At 41.7% G+C, this 27,391-nt stretch overlaps 1 protein-coding gene across 1 annotated transcript; it reads left to right on the plus strand.

Moving 5' to 3' along the window:
- Positions 1-970: 970 nt before the first annotated feature.
- Positions 971-13,417, plus strand: tmem200a (transmembrane protein 200A). The gene is made up of 5 exons (XM_070925996.1): positions 971-1,053; positions 9,992-10,129; positions 10,473-10,747; positions 10,972-11,135; positions 11,821-13,417. Exons 2-5 carry the CDS (start codon positions 9,999-10,001, stop codon positions 12,931-12,933), a joined length of 1,683 nt encoding a protein of 560 aa, XP_070782097.1. The 5' UTR covers positions 971-1,053; positions 9,992-9,998; the 3' UTR covers positions 12,934-13,417.
- The last annotated feature ends 13,974 nt before the right edge of the window (positions 13,418-27,391 follow it).

Below are 27,391 nucleotides of genomic sequence, written 5' to 3' on the forward strand. Positions count from 1 at the left end.
AGAGACATGTCTAACATCACAAGCTGATCCTTTTTTTTCTCTCCTTGAACTGAGCATCACCAAGGCTTCCCCCTCTGCATTTCCTCAAAACCAGTCACCCCCCTTCTCCTCTGCGTCCAGCACATGCAAGAAAAGCATGGCACGGTGCCTTGTTTCCCTCCAAAAACACCAAACACACTCCAAAAAACACACACGCATACATCTTCCCAGGGCTTCACCCCCATCTCTCTCTCTCTCTCTCTCTCTCTCTCTCTCTCACACACACACACACACATACACACACACACACACACCTCAGTGAAAGCCTCTCACATTCCCACAAGCGTAGAAGCGCTTTGGAGGAATTGGATGTAGCAGCCTCGTCTCTCTCCGGCTCAGAGGAATAAAAACACGCTTTTACTCGTAGGTTTCAGCTGCTCACTGCTTTTTCTTTAAAGGCAACAACTTGCTGCTGAGATTCTCTCTTTTTATTTGGCGTGAAATCAAGTTTTCGGACGCAAATGTCGGGATAGCGAGAGTTTTACGCATCACTGCCAGGAGGGACCACACATCAGCGGCTTTTTTTTTTTGCCAGTGAAACAAGGAATATTTTTCCGCTGGGGAATTACAACCTGAGCGTTTTACGACTTTTAACAGGCGGAATGTGTTAAAGGATTTTCCCTCAGTCGTAATCAGGAGCGCGTTTCACCGCCCTCGTTGTCCTGCGCGCACATTCTCTCCATATGGCGTAAAACGTGCTCCGCGCTGAATAAAGTCGTCACAAGAGACACTTTAAAAGCTCTTACACCCAATTTGACCCAGAGAAACTGCAATAATGACACTGTGTCATCTCCACTAAGGACCTTGGTTGTGAGTACAGACTGTGCTGCTGTTTTCCAAACCCTGCATGGGAGCTGAACTGTCTCCTGTCATCTTCATTTTCTCCGGCATGGCATTTCAGTGGAAGTAGCCTTCAAAGCGGACGATGGCTTTTAACTTTCCCCCAGGTTGCAGCCTAATCCCCCTTCATGCCTAATGGCACAGTGACTGAGAAAACTCGGGCTCTCTGCAAAGGTAAGACCTGAGCTGTGTTTGACCTCTCTGACTCTTAAACAATCCAAGTTGATCCATCTTTTTATTTCCATCCATATTTTATGACATTGTGTTTAATATTTGATGAACGAGGAAGTTTAACATGATGGCTACATCTCTTTGCCATCTTCCCTCTATAACTGGTGGCGTTTATTGGACAGGATAAACTTAAGATAGTCCAGCATAGTGTGCCAAGCTTGAGGTTATCACTTTTCTATTCCAGCCTGCTGTCTCTTATTATGATTAACTTTTTAGTAGCCTAACAAGGCATGATGTCAGTATAAATGCCTTCAAAGGTCACCATTAAGGGGTCAATGGTCATTTTGAGTGAACGTTCAGTCATAACCCTTCAAACAATATTACATAACACATACTATAATACTTTGTGTCTGATGTTTTTTCGGCAACAAAAGTTCATTTAGCGAGTTAAAAATTCTTATAATGACATCACCGTCTCCCTGAGTGAAAAATGGAAAAAGTCTGATGGGCCCAAAGTGTCTCTTACTTTATTGTAAAGTCTCAGTGTACGTGCACTGGAGGTTCCCACATCACTTGTGCAAGTTTCATATTAGACCATGATTGGCTTCCAGTTATGATGTCACAAAATCCCGCTCGTATGCACACGCCTTGAACTCAGATTTAAGATGAGCACTGAGAAACATGATGACTGTGAAAACAGCCTTCTCGTGTTAAACTCTGCACAGTGAAGTGGCAATGAGCAGAACAGAGTCGAGGGGAGGGGGGCTTTAACAACAGATGCTCTGTCACTGGTTTTATTGTCTTTATAGTAGGATTTAAATAATGTCTGTGAATTAGGAGTAACTGTCACCTTGAGAGCAGTTTGAAGAGCTACTGTAGGGTAACTCAGTGAGCCAAACATTTAATTTAGTTAAATTTGAGTTTAATTTGAAAATCATTAAGAAGTCAGGCGACATATGAGCTAATCCTCCTTCTTCACAGGCATCCACAAACTGGATAATCCTGTTTAAATACCCCTACGTCAGCAGTTCCTTCATGTTGTCGCTCCAAAGACTCCCATGGAGGGATGTACAAGCCCACAAACCACCACCTGATTATAGGAGTTCATCCAATAGACCCTCATCTGAGGACAATGTTCTAGTTTATCTGATTTGAGACATAATTTTTGCTGAGAATGTTTAACAGGCCAAATTAAATAAGAACAGTTCATGGAGAGCTTATGGAAAACAAAACATTAAGCTGTGGAGAGTGGGCTTCAAGAATCCAAACATGGACCCCACAAAAGTCCCAGGACCACAGTTTGGGCATCAGTGCTGCAGGACAGTAGGGGACAGCTTCAGCTTATGCCTCAGGATGAGTCTGGGTGACTGACTGAAAACCGGGACTGTGAGGAAGACAGAGTGAGTCACTTAGCTGGAATCAACAGGGGTCTCACTCTAGTACACACACACACACACACACACACACACACACACACACACACACGCCATGAGCAGCTGATGATTCAATTCAAAACTTAATTCAATTGAGTAGAGCCGAATTGATCACAGGGAGGCAGTGACACTGACGCGGTGTGAAGGATGTGAGACTTATGTATCATCAAAATAATGAGGGAAAGAAAACACAAACAAGATGGTGAAGAGGGTGCAGGACTTGACACTCGAGTGCCTGCATCATAAAATATGCTGCCGAAAGGTCAGCGGGAACACACAAAGTGACATATTCTCCAGACAGATGACTCACCCTTGACCGCGAGTCTGTAGGAGTAGAGCAATGCACAAACACACGCTCACTATCTGTTTATCCTCTGCTCATTCTCCTTCCTCTGATACAAGTTCCTCCTCTTCCTCTGCCCTGCTCAGTGCTCTCAGTGACCGTATCATCCCCCTGGTTTTATCTAATGATAGCCAATTCCCTTAAGAACAAGAAACGCTGCTTTAATCCAAAAACACAAATGGCAAGAAGGACCGAACCTCCGGTCTGGATACTGAATCAGGATCATGTAGAGGTCTGATTACTCAGGAGACTCAGACTCAGCCAAACTTACAGGTATCATATTTAATTTCACTCGATTCTGATTAGTGTCACGGCAGAAAACAAGACGTTGAACATTGTGAACCGACTCAACAGTGGAAAATGTGATAACAACAAGTTTTTGAAAAAGCCATTTTCTCATGCTATATCTCAAAAGTCCCACTGCACAGGTGCTTTTTGCCTGATTAGACCTCTTCTCAGGACTGCGTGTACTGACTGAGCTTAATTTACACCTTCTCCACTTTCCTGTTTTCCTGTTCCTTTTTAGGGTGTTATATGGTGACCTCATATAACTCCCAGCATAGATTCATTATTGTAATTACCAGTTTCTTATTTGTTAGTTGTGTTCAAGTCAACATTCAAGTTGCAATTGCGTCTGGGAAAGCAGGATTTTATAAAAGCTCCAACTTAGCACTTAATATAATAAGTATGGAAATGCCAGAAAAAAGCAGATAAATATGGATGCCTCGTATCAGTCCTTTAGGAAAATTACACCCAAAATGTATGGACATACAGTAGTGCTTTATGGTCAATGCACAGTATATTTAACCTTCGCATCACCAACTCTGTTGTCCGGTGACAGGACAACTCACACAACATAATCGACCAGAATGACTGAAAACACCTGTGTGTCTTTGCAGATCAGTGTTCAACGTAAATGACTTTCAGATCAAAGAGCACAGCATGTGGAAAGCTTGTATGAAGCTACAGGTATCGACAAATTTAGGACTGTAGTTTCCAAAATGTCAGGTTTAACTACAAAAACCAACAAATCAACTCTAGAGATGGAAATCGTCAAGGAGAGTGTCACCTTTCTTTCAAATAAACTTTTTATTTCATTTTACCAAACAAAACTAAATTAACTAATCACCCAACAACTGGATGTTTCTGAAATAACATAAGCAGTTATAGACTGCTGATCAAAATGATCCCAGTAAGAAATCACTACCTAGAGACACACAGGCCACCACTGCAGACCCCTGGGTTCAATCCAAGATGGTGGTTCCTCCTCAAACATTTCCAGTTGTGTTCACCTCCTTGTCGCTGCACTAGCTACTCTTTACTGGTTGGTCAGGGTGCCTGGATGTAAAGCAACACAATCGGCTGGTATTGGAGGAATCTTTTGGGACAGCAGAGTGATCAAGATGGCCTTGTTTGATCAAGCAGCTGTGGGGTGCTTCTCTGCAGCCGACTCTGACCTCTGACCTCTCTGGAAACAGAGAATTCCCCCTCAGGGATCAACAGAGAAAATTAGTGAAACGTGGCCGTAAAAACAGATCCGTTCCTGCTGTAAGGCACGTCATGTGTTGTAATCCATGTCACAGCTTTGCATCACCTGCCATCTCATCTCTTTCTATACCTTCCCTGTCACATTCTGCTGGCTGAAGCAGAAAAATCGTCTTTGCAGGATCATACTAATAGTGGTCCTACATGTGGGAACCCATTATAACTACAATTCCTGTTTTCTGGTGAAGATTATCCCTCACAGGAGACAGTTTATTTTTGTCAAAGTTGTGTTATCATTGCGCAGTAATGTAATTAAAGAAGGGTGAGTTTTCAATGTTAGTGTGTTTATGGAAGCTTTAGGGACATTCAAGACTCTGCTGCCAAGAAGCATCATATTTGTGAGCTATTTTATCGGAAAAATAAAACCCAGGAGGCAAAAAAAAATCAAACATGGACATTGCAAAAAGGATCATGTGTACTTCTTCCATTGTAGGTTAATGTCTCTTTTTATTTTTTGGAAGGCACTTGCTGGGGATTTTCTAAAATTGCATTTCCTTCCAAGCATCCATTTGGTAAAGTGATTATCCACTTATTAATGTAATAATACGTGTACACAACTTGTAGTTAATGGGCTGAAACATGCAAAACCAACAGTATAGTCCTTTATCACCGACATAAAAAATCTGTCCAACTACCTGTACTATACGGTACTCTACTATAATTTATTTGACCGAACATGAAATGCAGATATGGCAGCTGTTCATCTGAATAAGTAAGCTGTGTTTTGAGATTCTACTTGAATAATAAGACACTAAATAAAATCAGCATGAACGTGCTCTTTTCCACCAACCTGAGCTCTGTTTGTAATATCGTGCTTGATAGTGGTGTAGGTGTACTTAAGTACTTAAATATGACCTGGGCATTGAATCACTTGACAGTCTCTTTATTTCAGTATTTTAAGTTAAAAGCATTGTCAAGAACAGGCTGCACAGAGATCAGATATTGTTCGCCCTTAATTCATTCTGGTAATTTCCACAAGTCTTTGCAAGAGAGCAGTAAGTAAACTGCCTTTTGATATTCTGGTTTGCCAAAACTCAAATAAGCACGTTGGAGAGACTGAAATAGTACTTACTGAGGGTAGTCTCCCATGATTGACTCCCAGCTCCATGATATTATGGCAGGTGACCTTAACTGAAGCAGGGGGGGGGGGGGTTGTCTGTCTCTTCATTTAAAGCATTTATTAGCGTTATTTGGCCTCAGTTACCCTCACCAGAGCAGTTTATGACACAGAAACAAAAACACATGACCTCCCAACTGTATTGGGAGACATAATGGATGAAAATCCTTACCACACTCCATTTTTATCCTCCTGCTCATTCCTCTCTCATTACATCTCTCCTTTCCTTCTTACTCTATTTGTGTCCATATTAGCTGCCTTTCTCCATGACGTATTAGCAACTTTTTTTAGCACACTTCTCTGGAGTTTGTTACATGTAGATCAAAGCCCCTCTATACTCTTTCTCCCTGTCTTCTCCATCTGGTCCTGATTTCTAGCATCTTTACTCTCCCCTCTAACTAACGTCTCCTCTTTTTGTCTTTCTATCCCACCTGTCCTCTTTCCTCTTCCACACACGTTTTCTCTCTCATGTGTGGAATTAAGAGAGAGCACAAATCGCATAAACAAGATGTAATTAACACCCTAAACACAATGCTAACGCGTAATTGTTGAGAGTGCCAAAAAAAAGCAGGGTTTTTTTTTTGCAAGCACATTTCATGCCAAACTCTCTGTTGCTCTCACCTTCTCTCTTCATCCCTGGTGTCTCCCTTTCTCTTCTCATTTCATCCCACTTGCCAATTCCCTATCTCCATGCGTCTATTCAGTCCCCTCGAATTCAACTCCAGCATCCTTTGCTGTCTCCTCCTCTCCTCCCCCTCTCAATCACACCTCTTCCTTCCAAACCATGTGCTGCGACACAAACGTGTGTTTGTGCCCAATATCTGCTCACAAAAATAAAAATGTAAATCAAAGAGATCCATGGGAAATGCCCCTTTGTTGATATGATATAGTGTTAATGATATACCTGTCATTCCTGTGCACACAGCTGGTAGTTGCTATAGAAACGTGTCACCTAGCAGCAGCACATGTAGTTGCTATAGGGACAATACATCACGTGAGGTCTCTTATAGATAACTTGTCATTATCATGCTGCAAAAGGCATCTCCTCGCTCTAGGACACAACACATGCAGAGGAATATCACAGAGGACGTGAGACAGTAGAGAGAGGGAAATCTCTGCTCTGAAAGACACAATGTCTTTTAAATGTAACTTGTGTGTCTAAATGTTTAAATGCCTCCAGTAACAGAATAAATCTGCCCCCTGAAGGGTGAGACATATCAAATAGTTTTCTTTATGCACAGATAAACTGCGGAAGCAATTTAGTCGTTATTAAGGTGATCACATGGAGGCTAATTTATGATTCATTAAACACTAATTTATAGAAGTGCTTATTAAGGCAGCGGAATGGAAAATGGAGCAGTGGATTTCGCAGTTTTATCTGACAGGAGGTGGAAACATTAATATTCATACAGCCTGTGTATGATTACCATGTGATAAGTAGATGCAGAAAACAGAGCACATTTCTCTAAACACACAACACACTGAATGGTTTCTTTATATATATTCTGCATGCAAGAAAAGAGGTTTACACACAGTCTGAACAGCCAGCAGAGACCCAGTGATGGGGTGTTGGGTTACTGAATATTAACTCTACATTTCATGTAGTCACTGTACAGGTCCGACACATTCTCCACAGTAGAAAGCCTTGTTGTGTCAGGGCCTGAGTGGTTTCTCGTTAAGCTGCTGGTGTGCCTGTTTCAACAGCATTTCGTTCTCTCTGCCCCACTTGTTTCTTGCTCCCATCTTGTTAAAACTACAGATGCACTTGGCTTGTTTTCTGCCTCTGTCCTGTCGTCTCTGGCAAGAAAAGCACTCTCCTCTCCTTTATTGCCTGGCCTTTCTATCCGCTCGTCACCCCCACTTCTCTACCCTCCTTCAAACCAGTTTTTACCATTGTTTGTTACTGTTCAGCTCTTTGTACAGGCTTTCAGTTTCAGGTCATGACTCAGTGTTGCACCCATGTAGGTGCACTGATGTAAATAAGTGCTTCTACATCCCTTCATCTTGCCTTCATACCCCCCTTCTCCTCCTGTTACCATATTCCTGTTGTCATCTTTTTCTCTTATTTTTTCCCTCACTTCCCTGTCTCCTTTCCTCTATCCTTCCCTTGTACTCCCATCCACCCCTCTCTCGTCTTTGAGTAAATGGAGGAAATCTCTCCTCCCGCTCTTGAAACATTGTGTGGGTTCCTGTTTGACGCACACCAAGGAGTGAGAGGAGAGAGTAGAGAGAGACAGAGTGAGAAGGGACGCAGAAAAAACAGAGAAAAGAGGCCGGTTGTGTTGGTCCTTGTGTGATTCACCATCTGTGGCAAAGCACTTTCCTACAGCAGGATTACCAATAAGATGATTGACATGAAAAATACATTAAGATGTGAGAAGGAGAAAAGAGGGTAGGAGGAGAGAACGTCTGGTCCTGTGTGTGATTCACAGTTACTTTGAATGCTAAAATCTTTGTCTAACTCTGAGTCTTAATGCAGACTTTATTGCTTTGAGATATGTGGAAGAAAAGAAAGGAAGGGAGAGAGGACGAGGAAAGTGACCAAATAAAAGAAAATCAAAATTAGAGATGGATTAAAAATAGATCTGAGAGGGAGTAGAGGGAGGAGAAAGACAAACAGAGAGAGATAAGAAGAGAAAGAAAGCTGGGGCGGGGAGAAAAAGGAAGTATGGGAAGGAAAAAATTATTCAGGGTCACAACCAGAATGCATTAGCCGACAGACTGAGGGTGAGAATGGAAGAGGGAGGGAGAGATTTACAGATAGCACGTTCTTGGAAGAAGAAAGAGAGACAGAGAGAGATGTGGAAGCAAGGAGGGAGAGAGATATTAAAATATAGACAGACGAAGGTCATGGGTGTGTTCTCGTTCCCATGCTGAATCTGTGTCACACAGACATGCACACATACAGACAAAGTTGCGCATGACGCAGAAAACCAGTGACCAAATAAATAACTGAAAATAACTTATTATGGTCATTCAAGAAGGCTGAACAGAACAGAGTTGTACAGTGTTCGTCTCGAGGTAAGCCTGAGTATGTTAAACGTGAGTGGGAGCAAGAAAATTATGTAAAAAGGTTTAAAATTTCAGCACCAGTAAAATATGTGAAGGTGGTGCTCAAGCTGAGGAAGGGATTCAAACAATCTTACGACTGCTGTTCGCTGGTGGTTCTACTGTATGGCACCTGACCCTGACCTGCTGGGGATCACTGTGGTGACACGTAGTTTCATATTTTCATCCAAAAGTTCTCAAGCAGAAGTGCCGAGATGGCACCCAACAAAAGCAGTCAATTCATCTGTAGCAATGAGGTTACTTACTTACCAGAATTTGATCTGAAGAGGGATACTTTTTTCAATATCAACATCAAATATATTTGTTTAATCCTCTTAGTACTAAACAGAAAACAGGACAATGCTAATGTTCATGTACGCCCAGATTAACAGGCATTTAAACCCAAATGAAGGCTCCCGGAATAAGCCTGTGTTTGTTTTAAGCCCTCTTCCTTTTAATAACTATTAATAGACATCTGAGCAGCTGGTGAGCAGAGAGGCCATGATTCATTTGAATATTATGTCAGAATTGCGGCACTGTATTTCCAGTTTTTAACCGCAACTACGACGTAAATAACACCAATAATGGCAACAATATAAATATAAATACAATAAATGGCAGATTTGAATGAAAATGAAAAACTATCCAAGATTAAAAAACACAAGCCATGGGTGTTTCTCTCTCTGTTTGTTTACTCTATTTCTATATCTCTTATCATCTTGTTTCCTGAGTTTCTCTCTCGTACACACAGGAAGAAGGCTGTAAACAAACATCCTGTAGGGGTAAATGTCTATGTACAATGCGCACACACACGCACACCCCTGCTCATGTTGTCCTGACAACAAAACATCACCAGTAAACAGAAGAGATTGTTGTACTGGGTGTGCACATTTTTGTGTGCTTACAGGTGTATCACTGCTAAACTGTAAAGACCATTTCTTGAACTTGGAAAGACAAAGAACGTCTGCCACACTTTCCCTGTCAAAGTGTGTAAAAAACCTGCAGCTCTTCAGAAGTCACTGCTGTACGTGAGGTGACACGCCGTCTTAGAATACGACAAACAGAGCTGTGATCCCTGGAACTGGTTCAATGTGCTCGATTGTGAGTAATGCTGCACTCTGAATACTAAGTGTCTCACACCTCCTATATTCAGAGCATCTGGGAGATTTTGGCAATGCAGAAATACATATGTGCATCCCTACACCTATTCTTAAATATGGTTGTTGGTAAGGTTTTTGTGTGCATCTGTGCCTCTACCAAAAGGATGTTTGCAGTTGTTTTTTTCAGTTGCATCAGAGTGTGTGTACGAAAGACCAAACAAACTGGAAGAAAACAGCTCTACATCAGTGGTCGTTTTGTGACATGTGACAGTACAAACACACACACACGACAGAGGCTGGACATCCAGTACATGTTAAACTCATTACTAATTTGTTTCTGTATGTGTATCTGCAGGTTAAGTATGACTGCAGCGGCAGGTGTGCTAACAGGCTTGGCTAAGCTAAAACGCCAAGACTCCGCCCGCTCTCAGCACCGGCCCATACCACCTACATCGCCAGGCCTGGGAAACCCTGCCCCAGAGGCTACCCCCAGGTAATTATCTTAGTCTTCCTGTCATAAATTAAATGAAAAGAAGACTAATACAAAGATGAATAAAGATTCCTAGGAAATGTAATTGCATATTAGCTTTTTTGTCAACTACTTTGGACGACCGTGAACTGGCAGTTTGAGATTCATGAGAGACACTGGTTTTAATGGTACAAAAAGTCAGCATTGACTGTTCACAAAAAACATAATGTGTGCCACGGTTCATGCACGCTGTACATTTTTGTATGGTGGCTGTAATGATGTAAGCTGGCTTTACATCCTTGTATGTCACAAAATATATGTCTCCGAAAACTATTAATTCTGTTTTTTTCCCATGCTTTTCACTTAGAAAGCGGAAACGACGCACCGATGTTGTGGTAGTACGTGGTAGGCTCCGCCTCTACTCTGCCTCCGGGTTTTTCCTCCTCCTGGGACTGGTCATCTTGGCCGTAGGGATCGGCATGGCAACCCTGGGTTACTGGCCGCACGGTGAAACCATGCCCTCGGCCAAATCGGCAGCTGGAGGAGGAGCTAAAACATCTGCCACAGGCGGAGAAAATGGAGCCAAGATGGCCGTCACAGAGGAGGAAATGGCTAACTCCAGCACTAGTCATAATGTGCAAGGTAAATGAATAAGGGAAAAAGAAAAGTTAACCTGGGTCATTTCATTTAATTGGCTCTGAAAGTTGATTTTCTTAAATGTAAATACTAAAGAAACTGTTGTATCTGTTCCAGACAAACCTGCAATGGACTGAGACAGTTTCTCAAGACTGTCTCTAAACACACTTATAGGTTTATAAACTCACACTCCTGATATTAAATGGCTCATGCCCTCCATCTGCATATAGGTACGCCCTCCAAGCAGACTGGGGGCGTTCTGACGCGGTTCCTGGAACAGCATCTTCACTCTGAGAGGATGAAGATGCTCGGGCCCTTCACCATGGGCATTGGGATTTTCATCTTCATCTGTGCTAATGCCATTCTTCATGAAAACAGAGACAGAGAAACTAAGGTAGGGCTGAAATCAGCAAATCCACACACACTCAAATACCAGAACATGCGTCATGTCTACCTGGCGCCGGAGGAATTAAACACTAGAGCTGCCAGTGGATATTGAGGATCTACATGCTCGCCAAAAAGCTGTAACAGGAAATATAAACACAACTGATGTTGCCTTGCAAGGCTTGACACACTGATTTGTGAAGAAATTACTTCTAGAAAAGGTTATGAAGGAATATTTCAATTCTAAAATACAGTCAATAGTGACAGATGAAGAATAGAGTATGTAGTTAATACTCCTTTCCAACCCTGTATTCTCATTTCTGTTCTTCCTCTAACTCTCTACAAAATGAGGGGCATGCACACTGCAGTCATCCATATTCATCATCTCTACATAACTAACATGCAAATCATATTTCTTCCAGCCTCCTTCCATCTTGCAAATTTCCTCTGATCACATTTCCTCTGTTCTTATGCCCTCTCCTTTGCTTCCTTGATTCGATTAATCCTCTCCTCCTCTCTTCCCCCCTTCCAGGTAATCCATGTGCGAAACATGTATTCCAAGGTCACAAACATCCTGCATACACACGCAAATTTGAAACTACAGAATAATAATATGGAATATTAAACATAGTCTCAGGCAGTCTAAAGATGAGTACTACTGCTAACACTAATAATATATCTCTCTTCTGCACTAGATAATCCATATGCGAGACATGTACTCCACAGTCATCGACATCCATCGCCTCAGGCAGAGAGAGCAAAAACAACACCATCACCGCAACAGCACCTATGCAAGAGAGGTTGGGGATCTTCGAGCCTTTGGGGTTGATAATGCAGCACGGTTGGCCAGCAACTCCCTCCTCGCATACTCCTCTCGAGCTGGAGGCGGAGGATCCACAGAGGAGGAGGAGGTGCTCTTAGGGGATGAGGAGTTTCACAGACACAGGGAGCAGGCTAAGTTGGATTGTAGCTTTGCGGGGCTGCTGGCGCCACTCTACAAGGATCGCCCCTTCTGCGGCCCGGGGCTCGGGTTGACTCGGTCGGATTCGGTGCGCCACCAGTGGTCGGTGGATGGAGACGGGGAGAAAGGAGGTCACCATGCACGCTCTATTGTCTCCTCGTCTATCTCTGCTTTTACTCTCCCTGTCATAAAACTTAACAACTGCGTTATTGATGGACCGGAGATGGAGGCGATTACTGAGGAGGACAGAGGAGGAGGCAGAGGAGAGGGAGAAAGGTCACAGCCTCTGAGCTCCATGGAGTCTCTGGTGGTTCCTGTAGCATCTGTTGCCAAGGCCTCCAAACCACCAGGCTTACACCGTAGTAACTCCGCCTCCTCCTCCTCCCGTTGCTCTTCTGTCTCCTCTTCCTCCCTCTCCCCCGCTCCTTCCTCTACCTCAGGCTGCTGGCTCTCCCCGGGAGCAGCAAGGAGCGACTTTGGCTCCAACTCCTCTCTGCACATGCTCAGCAGCCACTCCAAATCTCTGGACCTGGAGCGCGGGCCGAGCATGCTCAGCGTGCACCCGGAGCAGCGGAAGCACCCCAGCTGGCCCCGCCTCGACCGTAGCAACAGCAGCCGCAGCAACGGTGGCAACCGGGGCAGCAGCAAAGGCTACATGCGGCTGGAGGACAGGGAAGAGCAAGGGGAGCGGCTGTTAGATGTGTCACCGTCCATGACAGTGAGGCGCGACTACAGTAAGCGGGAGAAGCTGCTAATGATATCGAGGTCACATAATAATCTGAGCTTTGAGCATGACGACTTTAACAGCAGCACACTGAAGAGGGGCAGCTCTGAGACTCGATTCTGAGGACTCTGAACTAAAGGTTGAAGACCTGTTCTGTCCTGTTCTGTAGATTGCTCTCCAGATAGTATGAGTGTACAGCACATTTCGTCAGGCGGAAACTGATGAGTTGAACAGCTGCACCCTGGAGAGAGGAAACTCAAACGTGGTTTCAAAGACACTTTTTTTGCGCAGCAGGCTGGAGAGTAGTTAGTAATGGACCGTCTTGTGCAGTAAAATGTTCAGGCGTCATGTCAGCAAGACACTAAATGCCTATGTACCAGGTCCAGATGTGCTGTAGCTGACCCTGACCTGTGACCTCTGTGGAGGGAGGCAAGTGAAAATAGAAGTTCCCTACAGGGATCAATAAAAATAAATCCCATTACATCATTTGTCTACTTTATACAAACAGACTTCTAATAAAGTTTTAACAGGATCTCGCCCCTGAGACAGCGCTTTAGGATCGATAGTTTCATTATAACAGGTTTTGAAAATTGAAGTGTTTCATTCCAGCAGCTGCTTGTGAAATCAAGGACGCACTGAAAGTGATTTGAGCAAGTTTCTTCCAGTGACACAAAAGCAAATCTTTTAGAACAAGGTCTAGGCACAACCTGAGGAATGAACATGACCAGTTTAATATCAGTAGAAAAGAAACTCTAAGATAATAATAGTACTATTAATGATCTCTGCTTGTACGGCACCTTGGAAAACAAAGTTACAAAGTGCTTAATAGGGTTGTATAGAGAGACTGAGGCTGAAAAAGGTCTTTACACAAAAACAGATATGAAAAGTAAACAAGAATCAGCTTGTAACTTATAGCCTCGCTGTAAACCTATACAAGAACACATAATGGCATACTGCAGCGATGATGCTCTTAAGTCGAAAAAGATATAGATATTAGCGGTAAAGTATTTGTTTTAAAGGTGGTTCATGTATGTTTGTGTGTCTGTTTGATCCTCAGATTGTAGCAGATGTAGAGATCCACACAAAGAGCAAAGTCAGACCAAACCAGTTACTATAATGTCGATAGGCTACAGCACAGATATGAGTTACATCAAGATGCCAGGCTGAGAAATACAATAACGGAGTCCATGTTGCCCCGCAGCCACAACATCGCTGCCCTTTCCCAAGAACTATAGTACGAAGTCCGCTACTGAAAACTGGAAGTAACGTGGCTGTGGCTCTGCTACAGGCATTTAAGTTTATTTCTTACTAGAGAGATCTTGATTGTCTTCACTCAGGATATGCAGTCTATCATTCATATGTTGATCATTTGTGGACCTATTCAGTATTAGAGAAAGTCCTAATATTTGAAATAGACATGAGTACCAGAAGTATTTTCCTCACAAATTTTTTCATTCAATCAGTGCTCCATGAAGTGCTAAAACAAAAGCCAGAAAGAAATGTCTCAAAACAGTCATAAAATCCAAAGTTCTATTTACAAAGGAAATAATCACATTCAAGGCATTTCTATGTGATAAATTACTTAAACAACTGATCTATCAGTATTGTCATTGATTCATTTTAAGTCAATCAACACATTTGGTTCTGCATTATTGAAAAAACAATATTTGAAACAAATATCAGTATAAAAGGGAGCGTGATATACCGACATTGCACTCGAGCCAGCAGTAAATCACCACGCACACATTTATCTTGTGCTATCTGTATAAATCCAGGAAGCTGTAAAAAGCCCAACTGAAATGAAATGGCTTTTTTTATCTGCTACAGCATACATATATGCTATTTAATCACCTGTCCTGTGTTTTCCTGTGAGAAAAAAAAATCAGAAACCAAAAGGGAGAAGTTTATATTTTATATTTTTTGGTTTCATGGTGGCGTTCCATAGTTTTGCATTCATTCGACGGAATACCTTTCCGGCATCTACGAAGATGAAGACCTTATTTCGATTGCAGCCAATCAAATCTTGCATAAAGCAGTAACATTAGTGTTCTATCATTGGTCCTGTTAAAACCTGGCATAAACCTGTGTCTTGGGTGATCCGATCACAAGTGGACTGCTCTAAGTACAGGTGTGAATGCACCCAATACGCATTGAGGACACATTGAGATCTGATCGCTCAGACTACATTCAGAGGTGGTAACTTTCACAGCAGGTGCAAATATCACTTCACTACTACAAAAATGGGATGACTAAATGTGATTTCAGTTGGACTTTAAACCGTGAGCTGTGCTACAGTCCCCGTTTGACAACACATCCTGTGTTGGCTTATATTTATTTATTTATTTCACGTGGCGAATATTTGACAATATTCAGGTGATGATGATTGCAGGTTTCAGGAATTCAGCTACTGAGCAACATAGTAATAATGTCTCAGCATATTTTGTTATTAACATGTTGACAAGGTGACAAGACATTGTTCTTGTCTGTCTTCAGTATATGAGCTGATATGACGCCTCCATATTGCTCAATATCTCTGTTTCAGGTTCTGTTTGGTTTGTCAGCTTCCATAACAATACATTAAAACATTTATTAATGTAGTTAAAACATCTTCTGTGCAACACGCGTGAACAATAAAACATCATCACCACATGTGTGTTGGAATAGACAGAGCCTTTGAGTGCAGGAATATTGCCAGAGAGCTTCATTAACTGGTTCCCAGCAGTTTGAGTCGATGTCCAATTTTATCCTCTCTCAAAATAAACAGTATTTTCACTGAAAGATGTTTCGTCCTAATGAGTGTGTTTAACCAATACTGTTTCCTACGCATGGATTCACACGCAGGAGCTCCTCTAGTGCCTTTCTCAAGAGTCGGTGGGAGGCAACAGCATCTCTTGGGTATATGTACGTATATGTACACACACACACACACACACACACACACACACACACACACACACACACACACACACACACACACACAAACATGTACCAACACACCGTCTGACCCCACACCTTAACACAACTTTCCAAATACAATTTTCTAATTCTCATCTTTTTCTCTCTCTCTTTCTTCCTCCTTCTCTCTTCGTCTCCTGCATATGAAATAAGCAAAGGTCTGGATGAGTCATCATCAATTATCATATGCTCTGCAGCTCTGTGGGAACAACACACACGCAAATATAGACACACGAAAGCATGAAGACACACACACACATACACACTTAATGCTATTGAGAAGCATTGACAGGCTGATGATGCTGTCTCATCCTCTGTGTTACCGAGGGCACAGATGATAATCCTAACCCTTTCTGAAGGCAAGAAACATATTTAGGCAGCAGAGATGGATGATGTCACATCCAGTTAACATTAAGCAAGTAAACTAAAATTACCTCGTCCTGCTGAGACTTTCCTTCACTCTCTTTGTTGTACCAGTTGAAGATTTTTATGTGAATATGAAATTAAAGACTGAAGTCATTTGGAAACGATAGTTTTGCTTTCGGCAGTTGACTCAGTGTTGCTGTTTTTTCTGGGCACTTTTGTGTTTCTAAGACAGCTGAAGAGAGGCAGGAAAGGTGGGAGAGAGAAAAAGGGTGACATGCAGCAAAGGGCTCGGGCAGCTGCGTTAGGGACTCAACAGATAAATGATATGCATTCTACTGTTGCCATTACTGTTAGTCACATAATGTTGAAGCACCTTGTTGCCAGGAAACATTAAAACACAATAATGACCTTGTGTCTCTTCTACAACCCATTTACTATCATAAAAAAACTAATCTAGACCGATCATGACCCTAAAGAATTTATAGGTTTGATCGATAACAAGACGTGCTTCTCTGAAAGTAGCATCAAAATCAAATTAGAAAAGAGCACAAAGGCAACTGGGAAACAGAACTTCCTGTAACTACATTTTGGTTGCTAAGTGCATCTCCCGTTAAGACAGATGGCTGAGTAATTAAAGCAACTGAATCAAATGTTCCAAATTGTTTACTCTGTGCACCAAAATAAATCCAGAGAATCTACATGCAAGTGCCTTTTCTCTGTAATCCTTGATGCCTCGACGGGCAGAGTATCCACATCTCAATTTCCTCTTTCTCAGGGACACTGTGATCAAACAGAGCAGGGCCTGCGCTCCATCTCCCTGCATCATCTGGGTATTTGTTCAAGCTGATGTGTTACGGAGAGACAGCTTGCTCCCTCTCACCTCCTCGGCTGTGTCACACACAGCCACTAGCAGACGGACTGTGAGTGTGTGTAGGAGAGACTCACAGTCTTGCAACGTTCTGTAAATGTTCTATTGATGGACTCTAACATCTATCTATGAAAGGAAAAGGCTGGCGATAATATATATTTTTGTCAACATGATAATATGAAACACACTAACAGACTGACATTGTCACCCCTCAAACCACGCTGCTAAAAATTATATTTTTGTCCAGTTTTTGAAGGATTTATGTCTTCAGTAGGAACGCTGAATGTCATAGACAGAGTATGGAGGTCGGAAAGTTTTGAAAGATAGACACATTGTTGGTTTTGGTCTTGTTTTTATGGAACTTGTTGGCAATATGACAAATATAAAAATAACAGCTGCCTCACCCTTTAACTTGCAAAATACCATTTGTTATTCAACCTGTACTCATGTCATAAAAGCTCTTCCATTTGCTGTCCTGCTCTCGAGCAGCTTTCTCCAAGAAAACATGTACAAAGAGAGACTCTTTTCAAATTTCCCAGAGCAGCAACAGCAGTTTGTAATAAACAGTACACTGAGTGAAAGCTACCAAGGCTGCACAGACAAAGAAGAGAGTGCCAGCTACAGAAACTCAGTCTTCATAACACTCTATGAAAAAAGATGTCTGGATTCTGGACAAACAGGAAGGTATAAGACTGTAAAAAACACACCAATGTAGCTCGCACATGTGCAGGATGCGTACACGCAGGCACACAGATGAAAATAACCACTAATCCACCGACTGTAGATCACATATTTATATCCACATCAATAGAAAAGAATGACTTTAAAGACCTGAGGCACAGGTGAGCTCTCCGTGGTTAGAGGAGACAGAGAGAGGATTGATTTTTCATTCATTCCTTTCGTTATTCTCTCATGGTAGTAACAGGGTTTCATTTTGTGTGTTTGTGTATTTTTCTAAGCTTTTGTGCATGTGTGTTTGTAGATTGTGTGTGTGTGTGTGTGTGTGTGTGTGTGTGTGTGTGTGTGTGTTACGCCCTTGCGTTTTTGCCAGTAACAACAGCACAGATGTGGGCAGTTTACGGACATAATCAGCTAATAAACAGATTAATTACTGTGACACATCTGGAGGGTAAACTGAACGGGTTTGCAGATTAGCCGAGGAGAACGGCTGCCAGGAGGGCGAACTGCATTAGCACAGCTGCCACGGATAATAACAACGCATCGTGGTTTGGGATGAGCAGTGCTGAATTAGTAATGGAAGTGAGTCATCCAGTCAGTAACATATTGGTTTCTAGAGCGGTGATTGCTCTATTATTTATATTTTCTGATAAGGAAAAGAGCAGTTAATGTTTATTTTATCAAACGGGATTTGTTCAGACAGCATACTGTACTGCACGTCGTACAGTACGGATTCAAATAGTTGTTTGATTAGTCTGAATCACTTTCAGACTCAACCCTCTCACAGATGTTGCATGTTGAGGAGGAAGTTATTCTAAGTACTTTTATGTGTTTCCATAATCACTGCTAGAGGGGAATCTGTAGAGTCAAGGGTAATTTCCTTCACAAACGTGGCCGCAGATCCAGCTGACTGAAGGCGCCCTCGGTCACTGCCATGTTGACCCCTTTCCCAGTCTTTCCTCATCCCTTTGCACTGACTCCTGTGTAATTAAGCAGAAAACTGAGTCTCCCCGCAGTGTGTGTCACTGAAAGAGCCTCGTGGCGATAGTTCCAGTGTGCGAGTGTGTGTTCATGTGCCTATCTGTGTGTCTGTGCACTAGCCATGAGGCAGCAGTGGGGGTGCCAGCCTAGTTGCCATAGCAGCCCGAGATGTGCTCTGGACCCCTGCCTGAAGAGTAACACACACACACACACACACACACACACACACACACACACACTGAGCTTTTAAAAACAGTATAACTCCTAACAGCCAGACATTAAATGAAGCCCCCCCCCCAAAAAAAATCAAAACAGTAAAATAGAGCTGTAATCACTGGGTTAATCCAATTTGGTGCTCTCTGTCCTACAGTGATAATGGGCAGATCAAGTAATGTCAGCACAATTTTTCTGATGCTCTTGACCTGGATTTGTCCAGTCTCTGCTGGCAGGGAGCAAAAACAATGCAGTGTACTGCATGAATATATGCAGAAATGCATTCTGTTCTAAATATAGGCAAAGAGGAGGCCCCTCTCTCCCATACCTGCTTTGCTATGCCATCAGCCTCAAGAGGAATTGTTCTAAAAAAAGGTACTGTAGTACAGAAGGATACAGTGCAGGCTGTAGCAATAATATAAGGCCTGGAGACTCCTTCCACTGACTTTGTGGTGACGTGATGGTGGAAGCAGAGAGTGCAGAGGAGATCAACATGCACTCAGTGATAACAGCGTTATGCAAATAAGCCTGTTGTATTAATCACAGCTTTCAAATTCTAAAAGCGGCTTTGACCTTTTCAGCTTCATCTTCAAGACTTTTAGTGTCTAAACTTAGCAAAGGCTCATTACCTTGTGTTTGTTCTATGTGCCATATTCTAGCAACTTACCAACAGAATTATGGGCTTTATGTCTTTTATTATTATAGCAGGATTCCTGACCTTTCAACATAACATTGGACACTCAAAAAGGTGACTTGATGAGTGAAGTCCCCTTTCTTAAAAGGGACATGATTTTACATGGCAGAACAACACAAAAATGCAAAAACCTGGCACTGACATTACCCATAATGCAACTCCACCACCGGCAGTTTGGTCAGAGTGTGCTAGTAGCAGCGAATGTGGCCTCAAGCCTATTGCCTCAAGCAGAGATGAGGAACTGGCTACAGAGGTCTGGTAAGCTCATTTATTTCTAACGCCACACACCCAGATTCTTTTAATTTTCAAACTTGTAGTCTTCACGATGTGCAGGATCCAGGATTTTTGGAGCTGGACCCATATTAAGGACTGAAGGGCAACACACACCAGCGGCATATCATGTGTCTCAACACGCCTGCACCCATTGTTTTTTTATGTAAGCCTGCACACTGGCAGCCTCTCGACACACATCAACCTGCGATGACACGTGTCAAGATGCTGCCAGTGTGTCAGTGTGCAGTGTCTGTTAACTCCTTGGGAAATGCCACCGTCCTTTTTCTCAGTGTCGACACGATTCTTAACAGAAGCAGATATTTTATCACATTCACTTGAGTTACTTTACCCAACACAAGTTACTTTCAAAATGTAATATATTACATATTACTAGCTATTTTCATTTGAAAGTAATAAGTTACTTTACAATATTCCTGTCTGTGTAGAGTAATGCGTTAATTTCACCAAAATAACAATAAAAGTACAACAAGGCATTATAAAATGGAAGAGGGTAATGTAAAATTGCATTGTTGAATTTGAGTATTTGCTAAGGAACGTTATCATAAGCTGCAAGTAACACTGAGAAATACTTAAATACTGTATTATCACAGTCATGAATATTCACTTTGTTTATATATTTTGTTTTCTGTTCAGAATTTGAGTTCCTTGACTTCTAAGCTACAGTTTGAATTCAAACTGCCACTCTCTAAACTCTAGTTTTCTTTATCATATTATGCAAATAAAAACTTCTCCACTGTTTTTTAGATTTTGAATCACCCTTTTAACCCCCAAAATGGCTAAAATTTCAGAAAAGTGTACAATTCATCTAAGACCTTGACTGTGTTGTGCATGTGTGTGTAGTAGCACAGTAACTGGTCGTCTTAAAGATGCCAAGAACCAACAAGGTAAAACTTTAACCAAGACGATTGTAAGCCCCTACATTGAAGTTTCTTCACTGCATTTCATGGGAGACCTGCTGGACTGCTTCATGGTGCGAAGCAGGGAAAAGGCGCCCGTTCTTACTGTGCAGACAAGCCAAAACTTTTAGAGATGGCCGAGACTGGAACAAGTGAAATGCCAAGAGAAAAAATAGTTTGTTCTCTTCAGTAAAAAAACCTTTGACAATAAAAGTAGACATCCTCTTTGTATAAAACAATACCACTGGAGTGAGGTGAGACTACTGACTATTTATGTTTCTTTCTTTTTTTCTTTTTTTCTTTTTTTTACAGCAGTCATGCCTGAGTATCAAATTAATTTGACAGTGATATAAGGATGTCTAAAAATTCTTTAATGGTGCTTAGTAGGAAACCCAAGGCCTCTGCAGTGATGCTCATTAGACACACACACACACACACACACGCACACACACACACACACACACACACACACTGCCAGCACCAGGTGAGTCACCAGTGGGCTTTGCATCTGCTCCATATTCCTTTCTAAATACAGTCTCTGTCTCTTTTTCTCCACCCATCGGTTTCTTTTCTCTCTTGTGGTCTCTTCTTTCTCATTTTCCCCACGCTCAGTCACCTACATCATCATCCCATCTCCCCTCTTCCTCTCTGCCTTTCAATTATTTCCTCTCTCCCTGTACTGCCTGCCCCCGTGTCTCTTACCTGTTCATGTATTCTTCCATATATATTTTTTCTGGTTTCTCTCTTCTCCCTGTTCTGTACCTCTCTGATCCCCTCCTTCCCCCCAGCCAGTATCTTTAAGACCGTTACAGTAGAAACTAGCAGAGAGCTCCGACATGAACTGTGAGCCAAGAGGCCGTCTGTGTTAATATTTCACACGCTCTTCAGTGAGTGCTACTCAGACACGCAGGTGGAGAGAGCTGCTAATGAGACCCTTTATGAGTTTACAATGATACAAATGAGAGAAATAGATAAAACTGTCAGAGCAGTGCCGTCTCAGTTATTTGTTGTTCACGTTAGTGCTATCTCTTGTTTATCTGCTGCTGCTGTGTCTCTGTACAGGCAAATGATATCATTAATATCATCTAATCAAATTAAAGAACTGATTGACACCTGCTGTTTGTATGCAGATATCTTATCTGGAGTGTTAAAGGGGTACTCCAGCGTTTCAATATTGCACTACCATAACGTTAAGAGGGGAATGATCAAAATCGAAGGCCGTCCTGACTTTTAGTCTCTTGTATGGCTTAAGCTCCAAAAATGCTGGATCCTACATTTCCCATAATGCATCTCAGCAGCATCTTTCCTTACACCCTCCTCACCCGCTAAATGCCCACGTCTTTCACAGGACACATACTACTGTGTTCACAGGCTGAATACAACTCCTCATGACAAGTAAACTAAACTTCATATATAAGATCAGTTTAATGAAAGGTGTGTAAACACATAAGGTATGTGTCTTAACCACTAGGCCCCATTTGGCCTCATTCTTAAAGGAACAGTTGGATGTTTGGGAAATACGTTTATTTGCTTTCTTTCTGAGAATTATATGACAACATCAATCTTGTATCTGCAAGTTAAATATGAAACTACTGCCAGCAACCAAGTAACTTAGCTTACATGTACACTAGAAACAGGGGAACAAAGTTAACCTGGCTCTGTCCAAAGGTAACAAAGTACACCTGCCAGCACCTCTAAAGCTCACTAATTTACATGTAATATCTTCTCATATGTTTAATTCATAAAACAATTCGCAGTTTTACTGGTGTTTATGTACTGCACTGAATAATCTTGGCCCAAAATGTCAAACTATTCCTGGCCAACAAGTTGAAAGGTCACTTAACTCTTTCTACCATCAAAATATAAACTCAACTCTTTCTTCAGCAAACTAAAAATAAAGTACATCCAACAAAGTAGTATTTTTTCCCTTGATCTAGGACAAGTCTCCAAGCTCTGCCTACCACAATGCACTCATAATCAAGATAACAAAAGAGCTAGGTGTAAAAGCTAAGGCCCATGATTAAATGTTAATATCCAGACACAGATTCCATAAGTTAATACTGAGTATAAATGGGGACAAAAAGACCACAGATACATGAATACAGATAAACAGGCCCACACCAACGCTCTTCTTCCTCTTCATTTAGTATTCCTATCTATTTCATATCAGTATAAATGGTATTGCTATGAACGACATGATGTGATATCATTCTGTGAGCGTTAGCAGCATGGTGTAATCATTTTAATCAGTTTCAAAATAGAATTAGCTTTGTGGCTTCAATTTTAGATGACAGATGTTTATCATGATATCACAACGTAACCATTTCCTTCCAATTTAAGATTGGTGGCAGAAATTTAATCAGTTCTACTAGAGACTTTACAGGATTTATATGCTAGACTGAAAGATTTAGGTACAATGAGGTTTGCTCTACAAATAACATTTCTTTCATGAAGCCTCCTAGAAGTCTCCTTCTTTGTGTGAAGACATTTCAGCTTTAATCAGGCATACATGAGTACAAATAATAAATGGGTAAGGAGAAAAAGAGCAATACATTTAATTGGATTAGATGTTCAAGTGTTTGCAGGCGATGAAAAGTGGAGGACCGGAGGAGCGGAGAGACAGACGGAGAGAATGAGAGACTCGTGGGAAATTAAAGACATTCTGGAGGTTTGTGGACGGATGCATCCATGGGTAGAGAGCGAGCGAGCGTGGGTAGATTGACAGAGAGGTCACACAACTAGCTGTGTGTGTGTGTGTGTGTGTGTGTGTGTGTGTGTGTGTGTGTGTCTCCAAGTGGGACTCATCTGCCTCTTAAGAGTCAGCAAACTAAAAGCTTTTTCACAACACACACACACACACACACACACACACACACACACACCTTTATGTCTGCGTTTCTCTACCACACACAATGCACATAAGTACTGTACACTGTGGCGTGCAGCACACACACACATACACAAACATACACTCACAGCTAATGTTACAATCGCTGCTGGAAGATGTTTGGTCTCTGTCCTCATTAATAAACTACAGTGCATGCATGAATGGCCTAATCTGAGTGTGTGTGTGTGTGAACGAGAGAGTTAAAATAAAATGTCCGTATGTGAACTTGGTGTCTGTATACTTTTGTGCCTATTTGTGTGTCTTTCATTGTGTCCTAATGGATGTGTGTACTAACTAGAATAATTCACACACACATACAAGTAGATATGAACTTGTTTGTATATGCCTGTGTGTGTGTGTGTGTGTGTGTGTGTGTTGCACTGTATCTCTATTAACGACTAGTACAACTGTGCGAGTGCATGTCCATCTGTGTGACTCCCTGTGTGTGTGAGTGTTAAAAGTTTAAACGCCCCCTCCTGTATTTCCTGTCTCTGCAGGCATCATCTGCCTACTCAACCAATCAAGAGGAAGCGTCCCACATCTCTCTTAACAAGCCAATTAAATTAGTGCTGCTGAAAGGAACAACCTCAGGGCGCTAACACCCTCCTCCTCCTCCTCCTGCTCCTTTCGTCCTCTCTAGCCTTCTCTCTCTCTTTAATGGCTATTCCCCATCTCTCTACCGTCTTCCCATCTGTGGCTCCCTTGCTGTTCATCTTTCCTTCCTTTCTTCTTGTCTCTCTCTGTCCTTCATCCTTACGTCTCTCCATGTTCTTTTGTTCACCCGTCTTTCTCTGTCTCTCCAGATGATTCTCTCCTTCCCTCTCCAGCTATTCTACCCTTGTGTCCCTTATCCATTCTTACTTTGTCCAGCTTAATTGGGCTCATCGGTCATCTATCTCGTTAAAAAGCCGTATTATAGATTAGCAATAGGAGATACAAACACACACACATTTTTCAGAGTGCTCTTTTATGTGATTAAGTAAAAGGATCAGTTGGTCGCAAATTGGAAGTTATTGCTTTACAGATCAATATTCTGATCAATATTCTAAAATAAAAAATAATAATAATGATAGATCAAATGATTACGTAGTTGTGACGAACCCACAGAGAATTTTATTCTTGTTTCTACTTCAACATCACACGTCTGCACAATATATGGTACACTCAATAAAGTTTACACAATTGTTGGACACACTGAGAGACATTCAATCTGGAGTTATCACTGTCTACAATGTAGAGGTGTTCACCAACAACCGTGCAATGAGCCAGAAAAAGTCCATTCTGCTGCCACCATGAGGGCAAAAATGCTTTCATAATGAGGGAGATCAGAGGAGAATGGCAAGATTTATTCCACCCAACAGGTGGGGAACAAGTCCTCAAACAACATCTCTCAGTAGAAACATTGACGTGGAGCCGAGCATCTCAGAAAATAAACAAGTCTTTGCGTGTCGAAGCAGATGGACAGCAGCAGAGGACCAAGCCTGACAACTAAGAATAAGATAATAAGACAACAACAAACACGTGATGATCAGAATCAGATGACTGGAGGTCCACACTGACTGACGAATCCTGGTTTCTGTTCTAACATGCTGATAGTGGGTTGAGAAATTGGCATAAATAACATGAATCCATGACTCCACCATAACTTGTGTGAACAGTACAAGCTGGTAGAGATGGTGTAATGGTATAATAGGTTTGCCAGTATCATTTGAGTACCACAGTGTACGTAAAGATTGTATGCTGACAGTGACAGCGAGTTCTCCAGTGTCCTTAGGCAGTTAGATGTCAACAGAACAGAGCACTTTAGGACAGGAACATGGAAATGATCTTTGAAACATGAGCCACCAAAATCTGCAGAAACTGAATGTTTTCAAGTCATCCATGACTGAGGACCAGGAGGATATTATGCTTGGTTTTATGTATATTTGAAAGCTTTTGTTAAGTATCTCAGATCATGATGACAAACAATAATGACAGACTAAGTTTAGCAAATTGCCAAACAATTTGCCTGGAAATTAGTTTCCATTCTACATGCAAGAAAACATCTGTGGTGTTTCTTGTGGCCTAGATTTAAGAGGGAAGAAACCACACAACATCTGATTTTGTCACTAGGCATCCAGATCAAATGTTGTGCACCAGATCTGACGAGGGCCATTATACATATTTAAACAGGACGAGTCTAAAAGCCTCAAGGGCTCCTAGAGGCTGTGCTGCTCCTTTGACCCAGCTGGACAAGTGTTTTAAATCAACATAGCAAGCAAACGACCAAGGGTGACTCAAGCGCATCATTACTCTCTCTCTAAACAGGGCTCATGTGACGTCAGCATATTGTCTTATCTCCTCTGGATCTGGCCTTTTTCCCCCCTTTTCTCGAAATTATGTTTTAATCTCCGTAAATGATCTTATTGCCATGTTGATCATGAAAAATACTAAATCACAGCTAAAAAATGCTGTTTAGAAAGGAGAAAATGGGAAAGCAAGCTTCGTCCCAAATATATGGAATAGTTCTCTTCTTACAAAGATCAGAGGGAAGTTCAGTATAACTTGATCAGAGTGTGACGATAACAACTCTGCGTGGAAATAAAAATAATGAATATGTGACATGATTTGGCATGGATGTAGAGCTGAAGCCAAGTTTGTGCTGACAGAAAAAGGCAGGGAGAGTTAGAGGACGAGACTGGATTGAATTTGTCTCAATTAGTCAAACAGTGAGAGAGAGAAAGCGAGATAGAGACATCAGTAATGTCTCCGGCTGTCTGCGATAATTGGTTCACTTGGGACAATGACTGTTCACCTAACGCGACGCGCGCACACACATTACAATAACCATAAGTGTTTCTAATTGTTAACAGAGACGTCATTAGGTTGAGAGCAACAATTAGCTGTCTGCGACATGCCTCTCATGTCACCCACACCCAGAGTACAGCCATGCCTGTGTTTGCTCAACAGTCATTGAGCAGCATTCGTTACAACAGCTACAACATTATCTGCAGGGAAAAATTAAGTGTTTAAGCAAAAAACAACTGGTGTTGCACTTTGGTCTACATCAGAGGAGCAACAAAGCAGGTACAGATGTGGAACAAAAAGGCTAAATAAAGTGGAAACCGCTTACAGTGATCACATCTTGCTGAGTGAAATTGATCACTATAAGCTGATGATTATTATAACCAAATATTTTTCTTTTATTCAGATCACCATCTGATTGACATTTGTATATTTATGACAGCCTCGCTTTTTACTGAATTTTATTGACTATTTCAAAATACAGTAAAGCTGTTTCAAACGCTTTCCAAATGACTGTACAAATTCAATTACTGTAGTTAATATAGTAGTGTAGCCTGAGGAACACCAAGTTTCGCTGCTGCATGTTGTCGGCTCGATTCTGGCAGTTTGTCTGAAGCTTCGTGGAAACTACGTCTTTCATCAAGACGAACCTGCGAGGCAAAGTATCATGGGACTAAAGTTAAAAAATAACAGACTTACCGTAGTTTCACATTTTTCTCCCGTATGTTGTCATTTATTTAAGACCCAAAATGACTACTTGATTACTATAAGTGAATTATTCAAACAGCATTTGTATAGGAATGATTCTGTCTAACTATCTTTTGCTTAAAGCTGCTATCTGTCATGTTTTGTGGTTAATAAATCATTAATATGTCCATGTGGTGGATATAAACATTTACCACTCATCTATTTTGGCTGAATGACTAATGAACATCTGTTCAAGACAAAGCTACTGTACTTGAAAC

The sequence above is a fragment of the Enoplosus armatus genome, chromosome 19, assembly GCF_043641665.1.
Source record: "Enoplosus armatus isolate fEnoArm2 chromosome 19, fEnoArm2.hap1, whole genome shotgun sequence".
NCBI classification, from domain to species: domain Eukaryota; kingdom Metazoa; phylum Chordata; class Actinopteri; order Centrarchiformes; family Enoplosidae; genus Enoplosus; species Enoplosus armatus.